The 20,710-nt window shown below is 42.9% G+C and overlaps 1 protein-coding gene and 1 non-coding gene across 12 annotated transcripts in view; one reads left to right on the forward strand and one right to left on the reverse strand.

The window, feature by feature from the left end:
- Nucleotides 1–20,710, reverse strand: part of ARHGAP22 (Rho GTPase activating protein 22) — a 186,794-nt gene that overhangs the window by 80,157 nt on the left and 85,927 nt on the right. For all 11 annotated transcript variants that reach the window (XM_039872347.1, XM_039872348.1, XM_039872337.1 and 8 more), the window contains one exon: nucleotides 14,455–14,542. In XM_039872347.1, the coding sequence (XP_039728281.1) occupies nucleotides 14,455–14,542 (88 nt within the window). The remainder of the gene's footprint in view (nucleotides 1–14,454; nucleotides 14,543–20,710) is intronic.
- LOC120609938 (5S ribosomal RNA) lies at nucleotides 18,374–18,492 on the forward strand. The gene has a single exon (XR_005654856.1). It is a non-coding gene; the product is annotated as a 5S ribosomal RNA (ribosomal RNA).

The following is a 20,710-nucleotide window of genomic DNA, read 5'->3' on the forward strand; positions in this document are numbered from 1 at the left end:
CCTCTGAAGATCCTAGGGAAGGATCTGATCCAGGCCTCCCCACCAGCTTCTGGTGTTCCCAGAAATCCTTGATGTTCTTTGGCTTGTAGCTGCATCACTCTAATCTTCCTCCATCACCGTGTGGTCTCGCCTATATGTCCAAATTTCCCTCTTCGTATAATGATGCCAGTCATTGAATTTCAAGTCCACCCTACTCCAGTATGACCTCATATTAACAAATTACATAAGCAAACATCCTATTTACAAATAAGATCACATTCTAAGGTTCCTGGTGGTATCCATTTTGGGGAGACATTATTTAACGCAGTCCAACCACCTCCCTTCTTTCCCAGCTGCCACCTCCCCAGCTCTGTTTCCTCCTACTCGAGTCAGCAGTAAAGCATCAGGGAGAGCTGTGTGCTTGGAACCCAGGAAGGTGTCCCCAACCTTCAGAAGAACTTCCAAATCTGGTATATTTTAGCGATGATAACCCCAGTTTTTAACATGCTGGTATTCCAGAAAAATGTGCTTTAAAAAATGTTGAAATACAGGTTTCACTGTGATATTTTATATATATATATTATATATATATAATATATATATAATTATATATATATAATATATATATATTGAAATACAATATATATATATTGAAATACAATATATATAATATATATATATTGAAATACAGTTTTATATATATATATAATATATATATATTGAAATAATGTTGAAATACAGGTTTCACTGTGATATTTTATCTATATATATTATATATATATAATATATATGTAATTTTATATATATATAATATATATATTATATATATATATAAAATTAATTACATTCAGGATACATTGCAGTAGAAGTTTGGATCCAGTAAAGGGAACTTGTTTAGAAAGTGGTTTCCTATTCCTTCATAATCCACAGAGGAGGAAGAGAACCCAGGTGGCTCTACCATAACATAAGTCCTTATTCTTTTTCAAAAACTTTTCAAACCAGTGAATTTAAACACAACAACCCAGAAAATGTTCCTGGTGATGCATCGGGATCTCCACCTGCCTAGGAGAAGATAAAGACAAACCAGAAGCTCTTTCTTTGAAATAAACCTGAAGCTCGTGATGAGTTAAAAGATGTAGTAACTGCCAACAACAACAAAAAGGAGTAAAGAAAAAAATCTCTAAAGTATCAAATAAAAAATAGGACTATTTGAAGATGAAGAACTCAAAGGGTAATATTTGGAGTAGCTTGAAATTCAGCTAGGAACAATCTTCTCACCAGTGGAGAGTAAAAAATTTTTTGGCAGCTAGAAAAAATGGGCACAAATATATGCTCATGATTCATAAATAACATCAAATAGTATTATTTTATTTTAAGTGTTCATTACTATTAAAATGTTCTTAATTTTAAAAGGTTTGGTTTGCTATTTATGAATAACATTTTATTAATTTCAACTGCTAATAATTCTATTAAAAGGGCAATATTTTTAATGTTTTTATTTCATAGGTCTATATTTTCACTTACTGTCTTTAATATGGATACATTTTTAAATTTGAAATATATAAAATATTAGCTTCACTGAATCAAAAATATTATATATTCTGCATAGCTTTTTATGGAAAATATTGATAATGTTAATATTTTTTAAATGCGGGGAATCAATACTTGCATTCCTGTGTATTATTTTGCTCTGGTAATTGCAGTTACTAATGTTTTAATGATTAGCTACCTCTAGCCATGTGCCCTGCACAGCATTTAATGCACATGGAGCTGCATCTATTGAGGGCATTTTACAGATGAAGAGCCTGAAATTTAAGGGATTATGTAACTCGCTCAGGACCCCAGATCTGGGGAGAGACTGAGCCAGAACTGAATCTCAGACAGTGTGACTGAACATCTCACCCTTAATTACAATCCCACAGGACAAATAACTGGGGGTGTCACATGAATCTGCCAATATAGTAACTATCATTTTCTAGTCCTCTTCAATTTTGAGTATTTTATTATCTACATTAGGGTTCACAGACTCAGACCCTTATAGAGAGAACAGGCAGGAACGATGAACTGAGAAAACGCGTTGGGGTGAAGTAGGGCAATAGGGAGAGATGGGGATTCTGGCCAACTGGAGAATATTCAAGCTCTGTCTAAAAGGGAGAAGCTGTTATTGAGCTCCCGCTAATTGTTTAAATGAAGAAAATAGGCCCAAATTTATCCTATAGAAATCTCTATTTTCTGTAGGTAAACACAATAACCCAGAAAATCTTTTGCTTTTAAAAATATTTCATGAGCCAAATAAAATAGGTCTTGTGGGCTAGAATCAGCTCAGGGGTCATCAGCCCTGGTTTGCAGTTCAGTTTGCAGCCTAAGAACTAGACTCAGTTTCTCGTATTGTTTGCCTCTCTTTATGATCACTTTCAGTCCTCTTCCTGCTTTTGAATTTTTGCTACTATGTTGGTTTAATTTATCAAGCACCTTTAAGAACCAGGCACCAAGCTCTGAGTGCACAGATGTAATCCTTTCCTTCAGGAGCTCATAGTCCAGGGTTGGGAAGCACTGATGTTTCATTCAAAAGAAGTGCTTCTCACATTTGAATATGCACACAAATCACCCAGGACATACTGCTATAACAGATTCTGTTTCAGTAGTTCCAGGAGGGACCCTAGAGTATGTAGTTCCAACAATCCTCCAGGTGATGCTGATGCAGTTGGTCCGTGGACCACACCTTGAATAGAAAGAACAGCCTTGTGTCTAAGAAAGTTCCTAAGCTGAAGGCTCCTGGTTGGAAGAGTCTCTGTACCTGGGCTTGGTTTCTCAGAGGTGACCTGGGTCTTCCAATCCCCCACTCACTAATACCCTGCCACATTCCTTCCCAAGTCCTAATTTATCAAGAGATTTGGTCTAGCTGATATCACTTGTAAAGAATTTTATCTACATCTTTGTTCTGAGATAGCACCGAGCATGCTTCCCTCTGCACATCACTCCGGAGTTTCCTGTCCAGTGCACTATCTCTGTCTGAGGAATTTCTCTCTGCGCCCCTCTATGTCTCAGAGCTGTGGTGCCCAGCATCTGTCTGGGCTCCTGTTGGTAGCTTAAGAATGAGACCTGGATGGATTTGGACTCCACCTTGTATTAGTTGTGTGACTTTGAATAAGTAACCCTTTCGTGCCTCGGTTTCTCTATCTGTGCTAGGTGCATAATGTCCACTCACCGGGATGTCAGGAAGATTGAGCCATACATTGTAGGGTGCCTTTCTCATTTCCCTTTCTAAAAAAAGCTCAACGAATCACTTTAAGAATCTCGTGTTGCTTGTGTCCTGCAGAAAATGTTAGCACAGAGAACTCATTTCTACTGCTGCCCCAGGAACATGATCAATTACACTTGAAGGAATTAGCAGGTTTCCCTTGTTGAGTGGCCTTTCATTCTGTCAGTCAACAAACATATATCATACCTGGTTTGGGACTTGTGAGGGGTAAGCCAAATAAAAGGCTGAGTACCACACACAGGAGTCTGTAAAGTCAGGAGATGTAAAATAATGAGTTAAATAGCATGTTGGCCAAATTTTAAAATAATATTCTTAATGTGTTTTCAGGTGAGACACCTTTAAGAAACAATGGGCCCAGTTGTCAATCAATATATACACGAGAGTGTCCAAAAAGTCACGAAATTTAGAGAAAGTACCATATTTGTTATACTTTTTAAAAGATAAACAACTGGACCCATTGCTTTACATTTAGAGGCACTTTATCTGAAAAAGTGTCTGGTGGTTGAAGAAAAGCACACTGAGTATATTATTTGAAAACGTTACCAATATACTCTTTAAAGTTTATCCTCTCTCGATTTAGCAGACACCTTGTTGTAATATTTGCTACACTTTATTGAGTACATTACACAGGCCAGGTATTATCTTGATGTAGGTGCATAATGTCACACACTATGAGGCAGGTACTTTTAAAAAATGTCTTACTTTGAAATAATTTCTTTGAAATTGTAAAGAAATGTATAGTGATGTCCGTGCATCCTTCACCCAGCCTCCCAGTGTTAACATCTTATGTAACAGTAGTACAATATTTAAACCAGAAAACCAGTCTTCTACAGTCCACAGAGATGATTCAGATCCTACCAGCTCTACATGGATCCATGTGTGTGTGGTGGTGTGTGTGTGTGTGTGTGTGTGTGGAGTGTGGGTGCTCTATGCAATTGTATCACGTGTAGCTTCATGGAACCATCACCTCAGTCAAGATACCTAACTGTGCCATCATCATAAGGCTCCCTCTTCTTCTCCCTTATAGTCACATCCAACCCCTTTATCCCATCCCTAAGCCAAGGTATGGAGACTAATTATCCTCATTGTATGTATCAGGCAACTGAGGCACAGAGAAGTTAGCAACTTGCCCATGGTCAAGTAGCTAGTAAGTGTGGGGTCTGGCTTTTGAACTCCATCATTAAAGAGACTTATTGTGGGGCGGAGGTTGGAGGAGCATGTGGGAGTGTTGCCCGAAAAAGCTTCCTAGAATAACTTACTATTGAGCTTGGTCTTGAAAGGAGAATAAGCAACACTTTGAGTTGGGGAGTGCTGGAACATTGGACCCCATGAAAGTAGAACTGAGGGCTGGAAAAGCCCTGCTTCCTAGCTTGGACAACCTGAATCCAGGTTGTCACAGCTGCTAGCTGAGACTTCTGTGACCTCACATGACCCAGTCAACTTTATCCCCAAATTGCTTCTCCTTCTGTATGTTTAGCAACATGGCAGTCATCCTGGACTTCACGCCCAGCTCTGGCCATCCTGTCTCCCAGCCATCTACCTCCTGCTGAATCCTCCTGGCCCTTGCTTGGTTCCAGCTTGTCAGCATCTGGTGTCTGCTGCTCTATTAAAGCAGTCCCCAACTAGTCTCCTGGTCTCTCTTTGTTACCTCATGCCCAGTCTAGTCTTCTCATTGTTGTTAAATCTGACCACATCTTTCCCCTGTTTAGGGGCCTTCAGTGGCTCCTTATCATTTATAAGACTGCCCAAACACCTGAGCCTGATACACAAGGCTCTTCTGGATCTGACCGCAGCTGATCCTCTCTCCAGAGAATCCAGCCACATTCCCCTCACACCTGACTCTGCACATACGGCATTACACTGAATGGCTCAGAGTTAGTCAAGCTGCCCCAAGCCCGAGGATGTTTGCATAACTGTGTGTTCTTCCGGTGTTCCTCGTTTGGCCAGGCACTTGTTACTGGGCTTAAGTTGTAGGCATGAATCAGACATGGACTCTGCCCTTGAGGGCCCTAAGTCTGATGAGAGAAACATAACTGCCCCTCAAAAGAAAAGATAGTAAAAACCCAAGAGATATTTTCAATAATGTATGAAAGATATGATGACAGAAGCAAGGGCAGTTCACCTGGCTGGGGTGAGGATGACAGTAGCAAGCCTGGAAACTAGATCCATGCACCTATGCAAGGCAAGACACCTCCTGGAGTGTCCCTCACTGTGCAGATCAGAAGGCTGCAAGGTTAGGGAGTCAGGCAGAATGTCACAACTGCCAAGGTGAGGCTGAGCCAGAATACTGGGGTCAGGACAGTATTACAAACTCAAGAAGCCAGGCTGGCCCAGGTGGGCAGACCTGAAGGGCCTCTAAAGGCTCTTTCTGATTAGCTTCATTCAAGAGAGATGGCTTCAGTTTCATTATCTCACAGACCATGGCTTGGATCTGCCTTAGTAGATTAACATGTGCAGGAAGTGGAGGAAGACTCTAGGTGAGCAGTCTCTGCAGCATGTGCAGAGAAGAGTTTCTGTCAATAGGCATGAAAGGAAAAGACAGAGGGCAGGAGTGGCTTCAGGCCAGGGCCTGATGCTAGATGGAAAGAACACTAGGCTGGGGTGCGATGGGTCAGACGTGCTCAGGCCTTGAAGAAACCACATCCTTTTTCTGGGTGCCAAGTTTATAAATGGGATAAGGACACTGATAAGGTATGGACTGAATTCATTTATGACTTGAGGCTCTGAGGGCTAGTGAATTTGCAGGGAGAGATCAACAGAGGGTGTTAGAGGGCTGCATTCACAGGGCGGAGCCTAAGACAAGAAACAGAAAGTCAAGTCTGCGTTTACATCCAGAAGCCCACAGTCAGGGCCAGTTTCACGGGTCTGTAACCAGGGCAGGCATGTAGGGCCCCACTCAGAAACCACTGCGCTAGGAATTTAATGCTCTGTGGTTACTGTCTTGAAATTCTTAGTAACTTTGTCTTTAAATTTGTGTTTTGTATGTGGAGTTTCATGAGCCAGCAAAGCGTGTGCTGAGGCTTGGAACCTCAGCTCTCCCACTGTCCTGCCTTCTGCAGCCTCCAGTTTCTAGAGATTCCTGGACACCTCCTGCCTCTTGGTGCCCCGAGACCGCCAGCCTCCTCCCCATCTCCACCCAGTGACTGCTGCGACCTGATTCTCTGCACCTGGTAGAGGCCTAGGCACAAGCATGGGGAGGCCTGGTGTTGAAGTCACGCACGCACTCAGTCTTGATGTGGAGCGTGGTTGTCCCTGCCCTGGTTGGCAGCACCAGGGCACAGGGTGGATACAGCATGCTGCGGAAGGAAGATGCCTGGCTTGACTTCCTCACTCAAAATGGGGCACGGCTACTGGGTTCAGTGGCTGGCAGGAGGGAGACCTGGCAGCTACTGGGTGTTCGTGTGGCAACTTGAGGGACCCTGGGTGTTTGTAAGGATCTCCTCTAGTCCCACAAGTATCCCTGTGCCCAAGGGAATTTGTACCATTTAATTAGCAAATAAAAGACACTGTGCCTGCTTGGCACCTAGGCCTGCACAAAGTATAGCTAAACCTTCTCCTGCATCGCAGCACTTCACATCCATTCGTGTCGTCATCAAGCCCCTAGGTGTCCTCTTTCCCCTACAGAGAAGAGGCTCGGAGCTAGAGGGAAGTGTGGTGGGCTCCAGCCTCCTCACCGGGTTGGAGACAGCCCTGCTTACACAGGTCCCTCCTAGCACAGTGCCAGAATCAAATCCCGCCCCAGGCTGTCATCTTCTTTATTGTAGTAGATTCCTGTCCCTGTGAACACAGTCCCTAGGTTCCTCACTTCTGTAGTTACTCTGCCACTTGGAAGTGCTCAGGATTGGCTACATCATTTGTGGGGCCCAGTGCAAAATAAAAATTCCGGGCTCTGCTTTAAAAAGCAGGAAAAGGTGTCATTAAAGGTATTAAATATAAATATTTTTTCTTTATTCCATGACCTCTCTTTTGACCTGTCAAAATGTGGTTCCTGGACCAGCATCATGTAGGAGCTTGTTAGAAATGTAGGTTCTCAGGCCTCACCCCAGACTTCTGGTGTCAGGAACTTTGGGGATGAAACCCAAAGTCTGGGTTTTAAAAAGCCCTCTAGGGGATACTCAGGAAAGTTTGAGAATAAGTGCTGTAGAGCTAGGATTCCTTTTTTCTTTTTTAAGCAACAGAACTAAAGAAATTTGAAATCTTGCTTGACTATAGAAGAAAAAAAGAGAGTGAGAAGGAGGGAGGGAGGGAAAGAATGAGGCAGTAGAGGGTGGGGAGAAGTATCCTCTGTACTTCCACATATCTTAGTTCACTTGATGGTCACAGCTGTCTTGCCAAGTAGGTAGTTTTATTTCTATTATCAGATGATAAAATTGAAACTCAGAAAATTTAAGTTAATTGGTCCAAATTCTTGCAGTTAGTGAGTGGCAGAATTGAAATGTGAACCTACAGGTCTGTCTGATTCCAAAGCCTTGGCTTTTCCCCCTAGGCGTTCTCCGCCCCGTCTGCCTCCTTTTCATTCTAAGCGTACTTGTGGAGCACGGAGTCTATGTCAGGCAGTACTCTGGAGCCTCCTTATCCAGGCCTGTGCTGTGCAACAGAGTTATACCAGACAGATGGCTGCTGAGCACTTGAAATGTGGCTAGTATAAGTGAGCATCAGAGTTGTCAGTTTTATCACAGAGGTGGCTTGTGTTAGTTAGATCCCTACTGAACAGATCTGTTCTCGAACATGATTTTGGCTAAACTGTGTGCTCCTATCCAGAGACATCAGTGGGAGTTCCCCATACCTGGTCCTGCATTTAGTTGAGAAAAGTGAGATTAAGACAGGAGGGCCAGATGCAAAGCAGGGAAGTACAAGCAGACACTCATATTTATTTGCCGATTCTCCCACTCTCAGGAGTGGGGAGCTTCTGTGAACTTCTCATCTAATTTCATTTGTGGTCATTACCCATCATCTGGTGCTCTACAGGAAAACTCAGCCAGGCCATGTGAGGTCAGGCTGATATACAGGCTGGCTGGTACCAGGTGCCGAGATAGGCTGAGATTGGCATCTCGCTCAGGAGGCGCCTAACAAGATAAGCGATGATCTGTGGATGTCAGGAGCACTATATCAGTCTACTTGTACAGAGTAATCTGTGTGTGCTGGCTCCGTTTCAAGGTCAGGTCTCAGAGACAGCAGGCAGGAGTTCTCTCTGCTCCAAGTTGTAGTGGATAAGGGCAGACAGCTGCAAGTTCAATGCCCAAGAATGGCTTCAAAGACCCAGTGCAGCCATAAGAAACTTCTGGTAATCCATTCTTTCTGAGTGACAAATCAGAAATAATGAAGTCCAGCCCTCTTATCTTAAAGATGGGGAAACTGAGACCCAGAGAAGAGAGGAAATCTGATTTGATTCCCCCTGAGCTGGGTCTAGAACCCCCTTAAACAGTCTGCAAAGGCAGAGATGCTGTGCGTGATCAGAGCTACCTTGCTTGAGAACTTGGCACATGAGTTTGTAACTGCACAGAAAGAATCATGGCTCAGCTTTGAGTGGCCAGGCTTCTGAGTTGCGTCCCCCATAGGATCCTGTAAGCAATGTGACAGGGCCTCTCATCTTGTTCCTCCTGTGGAACAGAGGTCTTCTCTGTGGATACTGACTGGGGTGAGGGTGGGGGGCATAGCATAGACGGTGGCGAAGATGAACGACAGTTTGCCTGCCCTCATCTCCTGCCGATCCTTGCAACCCCCATCACTAACCTAGTGCTCTTTCTAACACATGGTTTTGGTTTTAACAATTCCTCCTGCCAGCCAAAGATTTTCAACAGCTAAAGTCCAAGCCTCTTTGTCCAGCATCCCAGGCCCTGAGTGACCGGGCCCCTGCCAACCTTTCCGCCTTAGTCTTCTATTCCCTGAGTCTCTCATACACCTTATTTCTCTAGGCCTCTGGCCTTTGTGAACTCTAGCTCCCATTCTGGACCACTCTGGGAGTACTTTTTCCTATTTGTACATCTGAATAATTTTTACTTTTCTGTCAAGTCTTAGCTTGATTGAAACCTTCTTTAACCACCCAGGCAAGTCCCCTGCCCAACTCTAGGCATTCACCCTGGGGATACCTCTGTCCCAGCAATTATCACACAGTATTGGGATTGTTTACTTGGAGGTAACAACGAAGTAGTAACTGTGTTGTTGTTATTCAGAATAATGATAAACAGAGAGACTGCAGGAAGGAGGGGATATAAAAATATAAGCCAGGCACTGGATCTCACTGCATCCTCTCCAAACCCAAGGCACTTGGCTCTATTACTATTCCCAGTTTACAAATGATGAAACAGAGGCACAGGACATTCAATGACTTGTCCTGGGTGGCAGGGCCAGGCTTCTGTCCGGTTCTTCCTGACTCTGACAGAAAACAGGTATAAGCTGGTGTCTGGGTTTGCTTCAAATTTCTTCCTGGAAACTTCCTTTCTTCATGCAGACCCAGCCTGCCCTGGGGGACATTGCATCCCTGGCTCACGTCTCCTTGATTTCCCTAGGGTGCTATTGATCACCTGGACAAAAAGAGTTGCCAAACCCATTAGATGCTAGCGTTTGGTGGGAAAAGTCAGGTAATCCACAGAGTAACTCATTGCTGTACCTCAGCCGCCAACTTCCCCAAGACCTCAAAGCCATCCCTGCCTGGCCTACTGCCCGCAGGGTGCCCACCTAGTGCTGGGAAGTGGGTGGGAGGCCCCAGCAGCCTGGTGGGAGGGAGGCAGCCTGGGGGCTCGATGGGAGAGCAGGCACCTGAAGCCTCCAGCTCTTTATCTTGAGAAATACGGTCTGCGGGGCCCAAAGCAGATAGGCGCTCTGCCATGGGCACTGGGCCCAGACTTCAGAGCAGCCATTATACCCTCTTGTCCTCCTGCTCAAGAAGACAGTGCTTCCCCACCCTTCTCTTCCCTGAGATTCAGGGCGCCTTGCATATCTCACTTGGGGCTGAAAGCCCCGTATGCTGGATGACTTGCACTCCTGGGAGGAAATGCACCTGGAAAGGCACCCTGCCCTGGGGCCCCGCATGGCTCTGCAGAAAGTGCCAAGGCCAGCTATGTGACACTTGGCCTGAAAGAAACAGAACCATAGACTGTGTCTGGTGCAGTGTACGTTGACAGAGACTGCCACTTGTCACCTCCCCTCCCTTCCTGGAGGCACTAGAGTACCTTTGGGGCTCCTTGCTATCGCTGTCAGAGCCTTGATGGGAGGGATAGGCCTTTCCTCACAACCCTAGTGTCGCCAAGGGCAGGTGTGTGTCCTAAACGTGGACTCTTGAAAAACATGCTCAGCAATAGAGGAGACATGATAGTCGAGTGGATACTTGCCAGAAAGACTTAGGGCTCCGTTTGAATCCTTGTAGTAAACCAACCTGCCTCCCTTCGGTAGCATTATGCTGACATCGGAAGAGGGATATTAGCAATGAGTTACTCTGCTCTATTGATCACCCGATTCTTCCCATGAAATACAAACATCTAATAGAGTTAGCAACTCTTTGTTCAAAGTGTCAGAGTGGGCCTCTCCACTCCCTGCCCCGCGTCCCTGTGGGTTGAGAGGGAGGCGTAAGCTTGGCCTGGAGCCAGATACCTGCATTGCCAAGAAGTGAGGGTCTGGGAGGCCAACAGGATCAAGTGTGAAACGAAAAGACAGCTCTCAAAGGGCTGGGAGTAGGCAATGTTTCCAGGTAAAATCGTGGTCACCAAGGAATTCTCAGACACCAGCTGGACGTCCTACATTTAACTCAATTCTCACACTACCTGGCGATAGTATCAGATCCCAGAGGTTAAGGGTCCAGTCCTTCCCCAACATCAATTGCAAGTCCAGGTAGGTAGTTACCTGTACTTCTGACCAACCAGCTATTGACTGGAGCTTCCACTGACTCCCTCCTTAGTTTCGATTAATTTGCTAGAGTGACTCACAGAACTGAGGGAAACATTTTACTTTCTAGATAACCAACTTATGATACAAATATATAACTCAGGAATGGCCAGATGGAAGGTATGGGCAAGGCATGTGAGAAAGGTCGCAGAACTTTCATGCCCTCTCTGAGCATGCCATTCTCCCCAAATCTTCATGTGCTCACCAATCCAAAAGCTCTCCATATCCTATTCTTTTGAGTTTTTATCGAGGCTTCATTACATAGGCATGACTGATTAAATCATATTGGCCACTGGTGACTGATTCAACCTCCAGCCCCGCTCCTCTCCCCAGACGTCTGGCTTGGGGTTTCAAATTCCAACCTCTAATGCTGGTTGGTTCCTCTAACAACCAGCCTTCATCCATAGGTGTGTTCTAAAAGTCACTTCATTAACATAAAAAAAGAACATCTATCACCTTCCTCAGGAAGGAAATTCTGAGAGTTTTAGGAGCTCTGTGCCAGGAACCAGGAAAAAGATCAAATATATATTTCTTACTATAAATCACAGTATCACAGCAGGTAACTAACTGCCCAGGCTGGAGAAGAGGCCCAGGTGGGGAGGTGACTTAGGGTCCTTGAATTTCAGCAGCTTTCTGACAACGTACATCCTGCCCGGAGCCAGCCTCAGAGTGCTAGTGTAGAGCGGGGCTCTGTGGCTAGAGCTGGCTCAAGCTACAGCTCCCCCACCCGACTCCCCCACCCCTTCACCCCCTGCCACTTAGTAACTGAGGGGGCCCAGCAAGAATCAGAGGTATGGCCTGACTGAAATGGTTGCCTGGGCAGGAGGTACTCATGGCTTCTCCTGGAATTGGCAGGTCTTACCACTAGATGGCACTCAGAGTATAACTTTTCTCATTTAATTCTGTCTTGAAAAATTATAATTTTTTATGCTATTGAAGAGCACAAGTAGAACTATAGCTTAAAATTCATATAGCTGACCTTGTGCATTATCATACTTGGGTTTCTATCATATTTCCTAGAGTCAAGTTTTTCCCACTCGGGTATGGGTTGTGGCAGGCATGCAACCCGACCTGATCTTCTCCAGCCAAAATGATGAGTCCAGAGGAGACTACTGAGTCTTTCCTCCTCAGTGCTCCCCAAAGGCCGACTAAACCCCTCACTGTCCACACCCGGCCCGCTTTTCCTGAGCAGCGTGACAGCTGCTTGCACCCCCACCCCAAAGCCATCAGGCAAGAGTGAAGGCAAGAGGGCAGAGGTGGCAGTACTTGGGACCGGCAGGAATCTGGTGCTTATACCGCTGCTGTGCTTGAGAGCTTGAAGGGGTACAGGGAGCTTTCTTTTCTCTATCTGCATCCGTAGTCCTCCCGGGCCCAGGTGGGAAAGACGCTAGAACCTGTGCCAGGTCCCTATGGTGGAGGGCAGCTCAAATGTGTGGCTTTGGAAGTCAAATTGCCTAGGTACAAGCCCAAAGCCTGTGTGTCCTTGGGCAAGTCTCCTACTCTTTCTAACCTCCAGTGCCCTTTTTAATAAAATAGGCATAACAATACCCTTACCTTAGATGGATCTTTTGAGTACTGTGGCAGGCAAAATAGAGCCCCCATAGAGGTGTCTGCATCCTAATTTCTGGAACCTATGACTATTACCTTACATGGCAAATGGGCTTTCATTCCTCCAGAGTCGAGAAATCCTTATAAATAGCTCTGATATACCTAGATAAAGAGCACGAGCACTGGTAATTTTCCTTGTCTGGTCCTTGGGGCACACACCTTTTTGAATTTATGACTGGGGGTGTTGACTTCCACTTTTCCATTCTCCAGGCCCGGAGCCCCTCCTCCAGTCCTTCCTTCCGTGTGCCTGGCTACCCTTCCCCTGGGTGGCAGGATTCTGTCTCCCTCACTGCCCTCCTTCATCTCTTCTCTGTTTTCTTTGCAGAAGCCTTTACTCCTGTTCTATAGTCAACCAAACATCAATCTTCCACTCCCTACCCTGAGATCACTCTGTTGTCACCTTCTAATGTGCTATGTAGCACTTGCAGTAGATAAAAAGCCCAAGTAGGAAGTGCCAAAAAACCGTGGTGCTGGAAGTTTGTATGCAGGAAATGCAGTTGGAGGGTCTCCCTGCACTTCAGCTTCAGCCTGTGCCTCCTGGAATTCCCAGGAACTTTTGGCTGGCCTGAGCCTAGGCTGATCCATGCCTTGGTGGACAGCCAATAGCCAGGTCACTTCATCGGAGAGGTTGGGTGGCTTTGCCGCTGTGAGAGTGAAAACTTACTGGCACATAGACCCCAGTGAAGCCCTAGTACAGTCAGTTCACAGCCACCACTTCCCAGAAGGAAGTCTAAAATCGGGTGCACACTGATAGGACATGATGACGAGCTGCCTTCCCCAGATTCCCGGCACGCTGTTTCCATCCATGCCGGTGGCCTCTTCCTCAAGCACTTGCAAATCTCCCTGAAGGACTTCTCTGTCTGTAGGGAGCTTGGCCCATGTGCAGGGCAGGACAGGAGTGCCAGTGTCAGCTCCCCAAGAAGCAGCTCTCAATTAATGGCTGGTGGGAACTGGCAGGTATACCCTCCCTGGCCTCCTCGCTCCTTGGGCCAGATACCTCTAAGGCCTGTTCCCCACAGCTTCCACAAGGCTCCACCGGAACTGAGCCCTGGGTGCCACAGCAGCAGCTGTTCGCAGCATACTCTGACTGGCTCTCCTCTCTTCCTGTTCCCTTCCCCACGCTTTTTGGGCAAATAAACTGCTTAGACACTGTCTCAGGCTCTGCTTCTGGGAGAGGCCAGGATAAATACACTACAGCCTGACTGTAGAACCCAAGCTCTCTGTGAATAGCTCAATAATGATCACATTTTAAAACCAGAAACTTTAAAAAATTGTTTTGTGACTGCTAACATGATAGCACTTCTTTGGGTTAAATTATTTCCCTTCTTCTCACCACATGGCAATTCTGTTTTAGGATTCATGATAAAACTTATTTTAATGTTCTGAATTGGTGCTAGAGACTTATTTGCATGTGACCCAATTTTGTTGTGTTTGGACCTTCACCCTAAGGTATCCATGGATTTTTAAAAAATCTTGTGTTTATTGTGAATTTAAAAACCTACATTTTCTTCTTACCCAAAAGCTAATTACCCAGATTGGATTTTCTAATTTCCTCCCAAGTTTGCAATACCCTCTAGATTTGACCCAAATTTCTGAGTCGTGCTTAGAGACAGTGCTAGAGGATCATGAAAGAGCTCTGCCCTTCCCAGGCTAGAGTTGGTTACAGCCCCATTGAGGCCACCAGGGTTAGCCCCAGCACAGGGCTGCAAGGTGCTCAGGCCTACCTGGGCTGATCTCGAAGAGGTGCTTCCCCACGTCCTCAGGGCCAGGAAGAAGTTCAGTCACCTGCGTCCCTTGTAGAGAAATAAATCCCTAAAGTAGAGACACAAACACACGAGAAATGAGATGGCTGGCAAAGGATTTCTGTGGTCAGGGATTCTGAAGAGGGAGAGCGGAGCCTCGGGGTCAGGGATCTACCCCTCTGGGTCCTGGCTGGGCAAGTGGGTGCCAGGAGGAGCTCAGGCTTCCTCTTCAAGGCAGGTACCAGGTGCAGCTGAGGCCCTGAGTGGGTGGGTCCATGGTCAAGTGGGGCGCCACTACCACCTGCACATACCAGTGGAGAAGCTCTGCCCACAGGCACTGCCAGCACTGCCCACAGTTGTTACTCCCCTGGTTAAAGGATTAAAACACGAGTCTGGAGCAGGGAGAAGGCTCCCATATTAACCCTTCCCATCTGCAGCCTTTCTAGGGGGTTTTAGGCCGTAGAGGGTCAGGGAGAGAAAAGCTGGCACATTGGAACTGGCTTCTCCTATGTAAATGTCCCTGAGGTGACATGAGGGAAAGGATCAGTAGATCTGTGTGAGTCTAGATCTGGCCCCTCCTGGCAGGGTGAGATTTCATTTCTTTACCTGTTTAATGGGAGTCAGCTGTCACATGAGAGGTACCCAGCACATATTGTACCACATGCCTGGTATGTCTGTGTGTGTACGTTACAGGGGTGGTTCCCACCCTGCTCTCTAATGACGAAATCTGGTAGCAAAGCTGAAAGATGCAGGAAAAGAGCATGGCATGTAGGGACAGGAAGGTTGGGTTTGAGTCTCAACCCTGCACCTCCTGGCTATGTGACCTCAGGCAGATGGCTTAACTTCTTTGAACCTCAGTTTCTACATCTCTACAATGAAACAGTAACTTCCACTTCTCAAGGATGTTGAGACTCCAGATTCCTGTTTGGGATGTCCTGCTATAGATGAGGTACTGTTATAACTGCCCTGACTTACCCTTTTCCCACCCACCAGATTAGGCCGCCTTTGTCCTCCTTCTCTATATGTGATTGAAGCCTTTCTTCATTTCATTCATGCTCAGATTTGCCCAACTCAGACTGCGTGTGGCTCTGACTACACATTTTTGATTCTCTCCATGGAAAACCCATTTTAAACTCCATCCCTACAGCTAAATCCTGGTTTAGCTACTTACTGGCTGTGTGACCCCAGGCAAATGGCTTAACTTCTCTGTGCAATCTCCCAAAGTACTATAAATTAGTACTTGAGAAGTCCTTAGAGCAGTGCCTGGAATGTAGTGAAAGCTATGTGTTTGTCAAATAAACCTCAGCTATTATTGCGTGTCAGGGCTCCACGCTGGGTGGGAAAACAGCATCCCTGTGTCTGCACTTGCCCAGGTGAGAGGCGTGGTCACCTGCTTTATCCACATGGCCTCTAGCCTCCAACCCTATGCATGCTCACAGAGCACTCCTTTCCCCACCTCTATCTTTTCCAGGCAATTCCTGGCTTTAACAGGGTGACTAGAGCCTCCACATGGTGCTGGAGTCTTGTGCTGCAAGGACACATGAAAATGTGTTTTCTCATTTAAGCAACATAAAGGGAGAACGACATCTTTACCCACAGATGCTTGCTTTAGAGAAATGACAGCAATAAACCAGAGAACCATCTGGTAATCAGTATAACTAAATTAACAGTTACTTTCTTTCTAGGGAACCTGGAGCTACTGGGAATAAATTAGGACTGCAGCACCAGGTTGGGGAAATGTGCTCATTAGAGGGTGTGGGTGAGATCCATCACTGGCTAATGGGATAGGTCTTTGGAGTTTGCTGTTTCAGTAACTGTCTCTGTGTAATTCTGGGCACTGCTTTTTTTCTCTGTGCCTCAATATCTGTCATCCATAAAATGGGAGTAACAATATTGACGTTGACATTACTTTCTACTACAGCTAAATGAAAAAGCAATAATAGCTTTGTTTAAGGAGCTTGTATATTTCTGGCTTATTGTCTAATTATTGGATTTAAGCTACTACTAACCCCATCTTCCTGGATGAGCAGATGGAGGCTGGAGAGATGGAGAAGCCAGCCTTGTGTCCTCCTGCTAGCAAAGATTACCTGGAATGTGCACCCAACTGTGTCTGATGCTTGCGCACTTTGCTCCCACATTTGTGACAGCAACCACTGGCTACTTTGTGTGCAAGAAGCCTCTGTGGAGAGCCAGGCTTTGACTTTGGGACCTATAGCTCACCCCTCTCTCAGGTGAATCCCAGTGTGGTTCCCACCCCTGCAAGGGGGAACTGAAAAATATTTGAAGAAATAATGGCTGAAACTGTTCCCAATTTATCAACATTATAAACCCGCAGATCCAAGATGTCCAATGAGCCCCAAGCACAAGAAACATGAAAAAGTACATGAAGGCATATCATAACCAAATGATTCATACTCATTTATGAAAAGAAACTCTTAAAAGTAGCCAGAAGAAAATGATGTAATATGTACAGAGGAGCAAAGTTAGTGGAGCAATATCTTTAAACTATTGAAAGTAAAATCTGTTAACCCAGTATTCTGAATCTACTGAAAATATTCCTCAAGAATGAAGTCTAAGTAAAGACCTTTTAAGGTATATTAAAGCTGAAATACAGCTGAAAATCACACCAGACTCACACTACAAGAACTGTTAAAGACAAACGGGCAAAAGAAAAATAATATTAGATGGAAATACGAATCTACCCAAAGAATGAAGATTACTGGAATGGTAAAAATATGAATAAGTATAATATAAGATTTTCTCTTATGATTTGTCTCTTTAAAATATAATCAACTATTTAAGTGAAAAGAACAGTGTGAGGCTGATAACATATATAGAAGCAATATGTGTATTAATAATAGCATAAAGGATGGAAAGGGATACATGTAGGTACACTGTTATAAGTTTATTTTACTATACATAAGATGATATAACACCATTTGAAGGTGGGCTATGAAAAGTTAAATTCATATACTAAAACCCTAAAGCATCACTAAAATAATAAAATGTTAAAATTAAGCCAGCAAATGAGATAAAATGGAGTAAAAATTTTAATTAATCAAAAAAAAAAAAAAAGCCAGTTTTTCTGGTGACAAAAGGGAATAGGACAAATAGGAAACAAATAGCAAGATTTAAACTTATATATTTAAACTTAACCATATTGACAATCACATTAAATGAAAATTATCTAAACACCTCCAATTAAAAGGCAGAGATTGCTATACTGGACAAAGAACTGAAGATGGACTGATTATATTAATATCAAACAAGAGATATTTCAGGCCAAAGAATATTACCAGAGATAAAAAAGATCATTTCATAACTATAAAAGGGTCGATTCATTAAGAGAACACAACAATCTTAAAAGTTTATACAACTAATAACAGAGCTACAAAATAACGAAAACCTATAGAACTTCAAGGAGAAAAAGAAAAAAACAATTACAGTAAAAAAATGTAAACATGCTTATCAATGATTGATAGAATAAGTAGACAAAAAATCAGTAAGTATATAGATAATGTGAAATTTTTACTAATATGGTATAAACAAGTCTCAATAAATGGGAGAAATTTTAAATACTACATATGTTTCTCTGACCATGGAATTAAGTTAGAAATCAATAACAGAAAGATTTCTGGAAGTTCTCCAATATTTGGAAACCAATTAACACATTTCTAAATTATTTATAAGTCAAAGAAAAATCAAAAAGAAAAATTAAAAAGTACTTTGAACTGAATAAAAATGAAAACACAACACGTAAAATTTGTGAAATATCTTTAAGAAGTACTTAGGGAGTAAATTATAGCATGAAATGCAGATATTAGAAAAGAACTCAGTTTTTACTTTGAGAAACTACACAAAGAAGAGCAAATGAAACCCAAAGTAAAAGAGAGAAAAAATAGTTTACGGCCATGCCACTCTGAACAAGCCCAATCCCATCTGATCTCGGAAACTAAGCAGGGTTGGGCCTGGTTAGTACTTGGATGGGAGACCACCTAGGAAGACCAGGTGCTGTAGGCGTAAAAAATAAAAAATAAGGGATTGTAATCTGACACGGTCCTTACAATCTGTGAGGTCAACCAAAGGTTGCCTCGCCTAAAAAAATAAAAATAAAAATAAAAATAAAGATTAGAGTAGCTGTAAATAAAACAAAAAATAGAAAAAATAATAAGAAGATCAATTAATTCAAGAGCTGATTCTTTGAGGAGATCAATAAAATTGACAAGCCTTTAACCAGACTAATTAGGAAAAAAAGAGAGAAGATAAATCACCAATATCAGGAATGAGAGAGGTGACATCACTATAGAGTCTTCAGATAATAAAAGGATAATAAGGTAATGTTAAGAACGATGTTATGCTAGTAAATTTGGCAACAGATAAAATGGACACAAAAGACACAGACTACTGAAGTCCACTCAAAAAGAAATAGCTAAATAGCCCTATATCTGATAAAGAAGTGGAATTTGTAGCTAAAACCTTCCCATAAAGAAAACTCCAGGCTCAGATGGCTTCACTGGTGAATTCCACCAAATATTTAAGGAAGAAATAATACCAACACTGTATGAACTCTTCTTGAAGACTGAAAAAGAGGGCATATCTCCCGATGCATTTTATAAGGCCAGTACTACCTTGATATAAAACCAGGCAAAGACATTACAAGAAAAGGACACTACAGACCGATATCCTTCAGGAATATAGATGCAAAAATTCCTGGGTGAAATTTTAGCAAATCCATTTCAAAAATATATAAAAAGGAAAATAATGACTAACTGAGGTTTATCTCAATTGTACAATGTTGGTTAAGATTCCCAAATCAATCAGTGTAATTCACCAAATTAAAAAACTAAAAGAAAGAAAACATATGATCATCTCAAAAGATGCAGAAAAAGCATTTGACAAAATTCAACATCCATTCCTGATCAAAGTTCTCAACAAACTAGGGATAGAAGAGAACTTCTTTAATCTGATAAAGGGTGCAAACTAATAAATGAGTTTGGTAAGGTTGTAGGGTACAAGATAAATGCACAAAACTAAATCACGTCTCTATAATTGGATGTTGAAATCAAAACTTTTTAATTGCATCAAAAATATGAAATACTTAGGGATAAATATAACAAAAGATCTGTGCACTGAAGATTGTAATCATTGCTGGGAGAAATGAAAGGAGATATACATAAATGGAGAGATATAGTGTGTTAGTTAAAAGACTTGCTATTGTTAAGATGTCAGTTCTTTCCAAATTGATCTATAGATCCAATACAGTCCCAACCCAAATCCCAGAGGGTGTTTTGTAGAAATTGACCAGCTGTTCTAAAATTCATGTAGAAATTAAAGGACCTACAATAATCAGAAAACTCTGAAGCAGAATAACAAAGTTGAAGATCTAATACTGCCAGATTTCAAGACCTATCATAAACCTACAGTAATCAAAACATTATGATATTGGCATTAAGATAGACAGATTAATGAAAAAGAATACAAAGTTCAGAACTAGACATATGTATATGTCCATATATAAATGGATAACTGATTTTTGATGAAAGTGCAATGACAATTCAGTGGAGGAAGGCTAGTGTTTTCAGCAAATGGTGGTGGAACAGTTCCATATTCATGTACAAAAAATGAACTGTGATCCATGCCTCACATCAGATACAAGAATATACTCAAAATGAATTATATATCTAAATGTAAATTTTAAGATTGTAAAATTTCTGTTGAAAACCTTTATGACTTTGGATTAGGCAAAGATTTCTTAGATACTATATTGGAAGCACAATTTGTAAAAGAACTAATTGATAATTTGACTTACTTAAATTAAAAAAAAAACCCTGCTCTTCAAAGATATGATTAAGAGAATGAAAATACAAATTACACACTGAGAGAAAATATTTGAAAATCATACAACTGATATAGGACTTGTACCCAAAATATATAAAACACTTTCAAAATTTAATGACAAGGAAACAAACTAATTTTTTTTAAAAGGCAAAAGATTTGAACAGATATTTTACTGTAGAAGATATAAGGATGGCAAATAAGCTCATGAAAAGATCCTTTACATCATTAGTCATTAGGGAAATGCAAATTAAAACTATAATGTGACACCACTACATATCTGTTAGAATAGGGCAGGGTTCCTCCTTCCTAGTTTGTGGTGACAATCCCGTGGGGCTCTCCTATAGGGCCTGAGACATCTGTACTTCCCCCACCTATCTTGAGTTTTGAGGTTTGGGATTGT

Source organism: Pteropus medius, unplaced genomic scaffold, assembly GCF_902729225.1.
Source record: "Pteropus medius unplaced genomic scaffold, Ma_sr-lr_union100, whole genome shotgun sequence".
NCBI lineage: Eukaryota > Metazoa > Chordata > Mammalia > Chiroptera > Pteropodidae > Pteropus > Pteropus medius.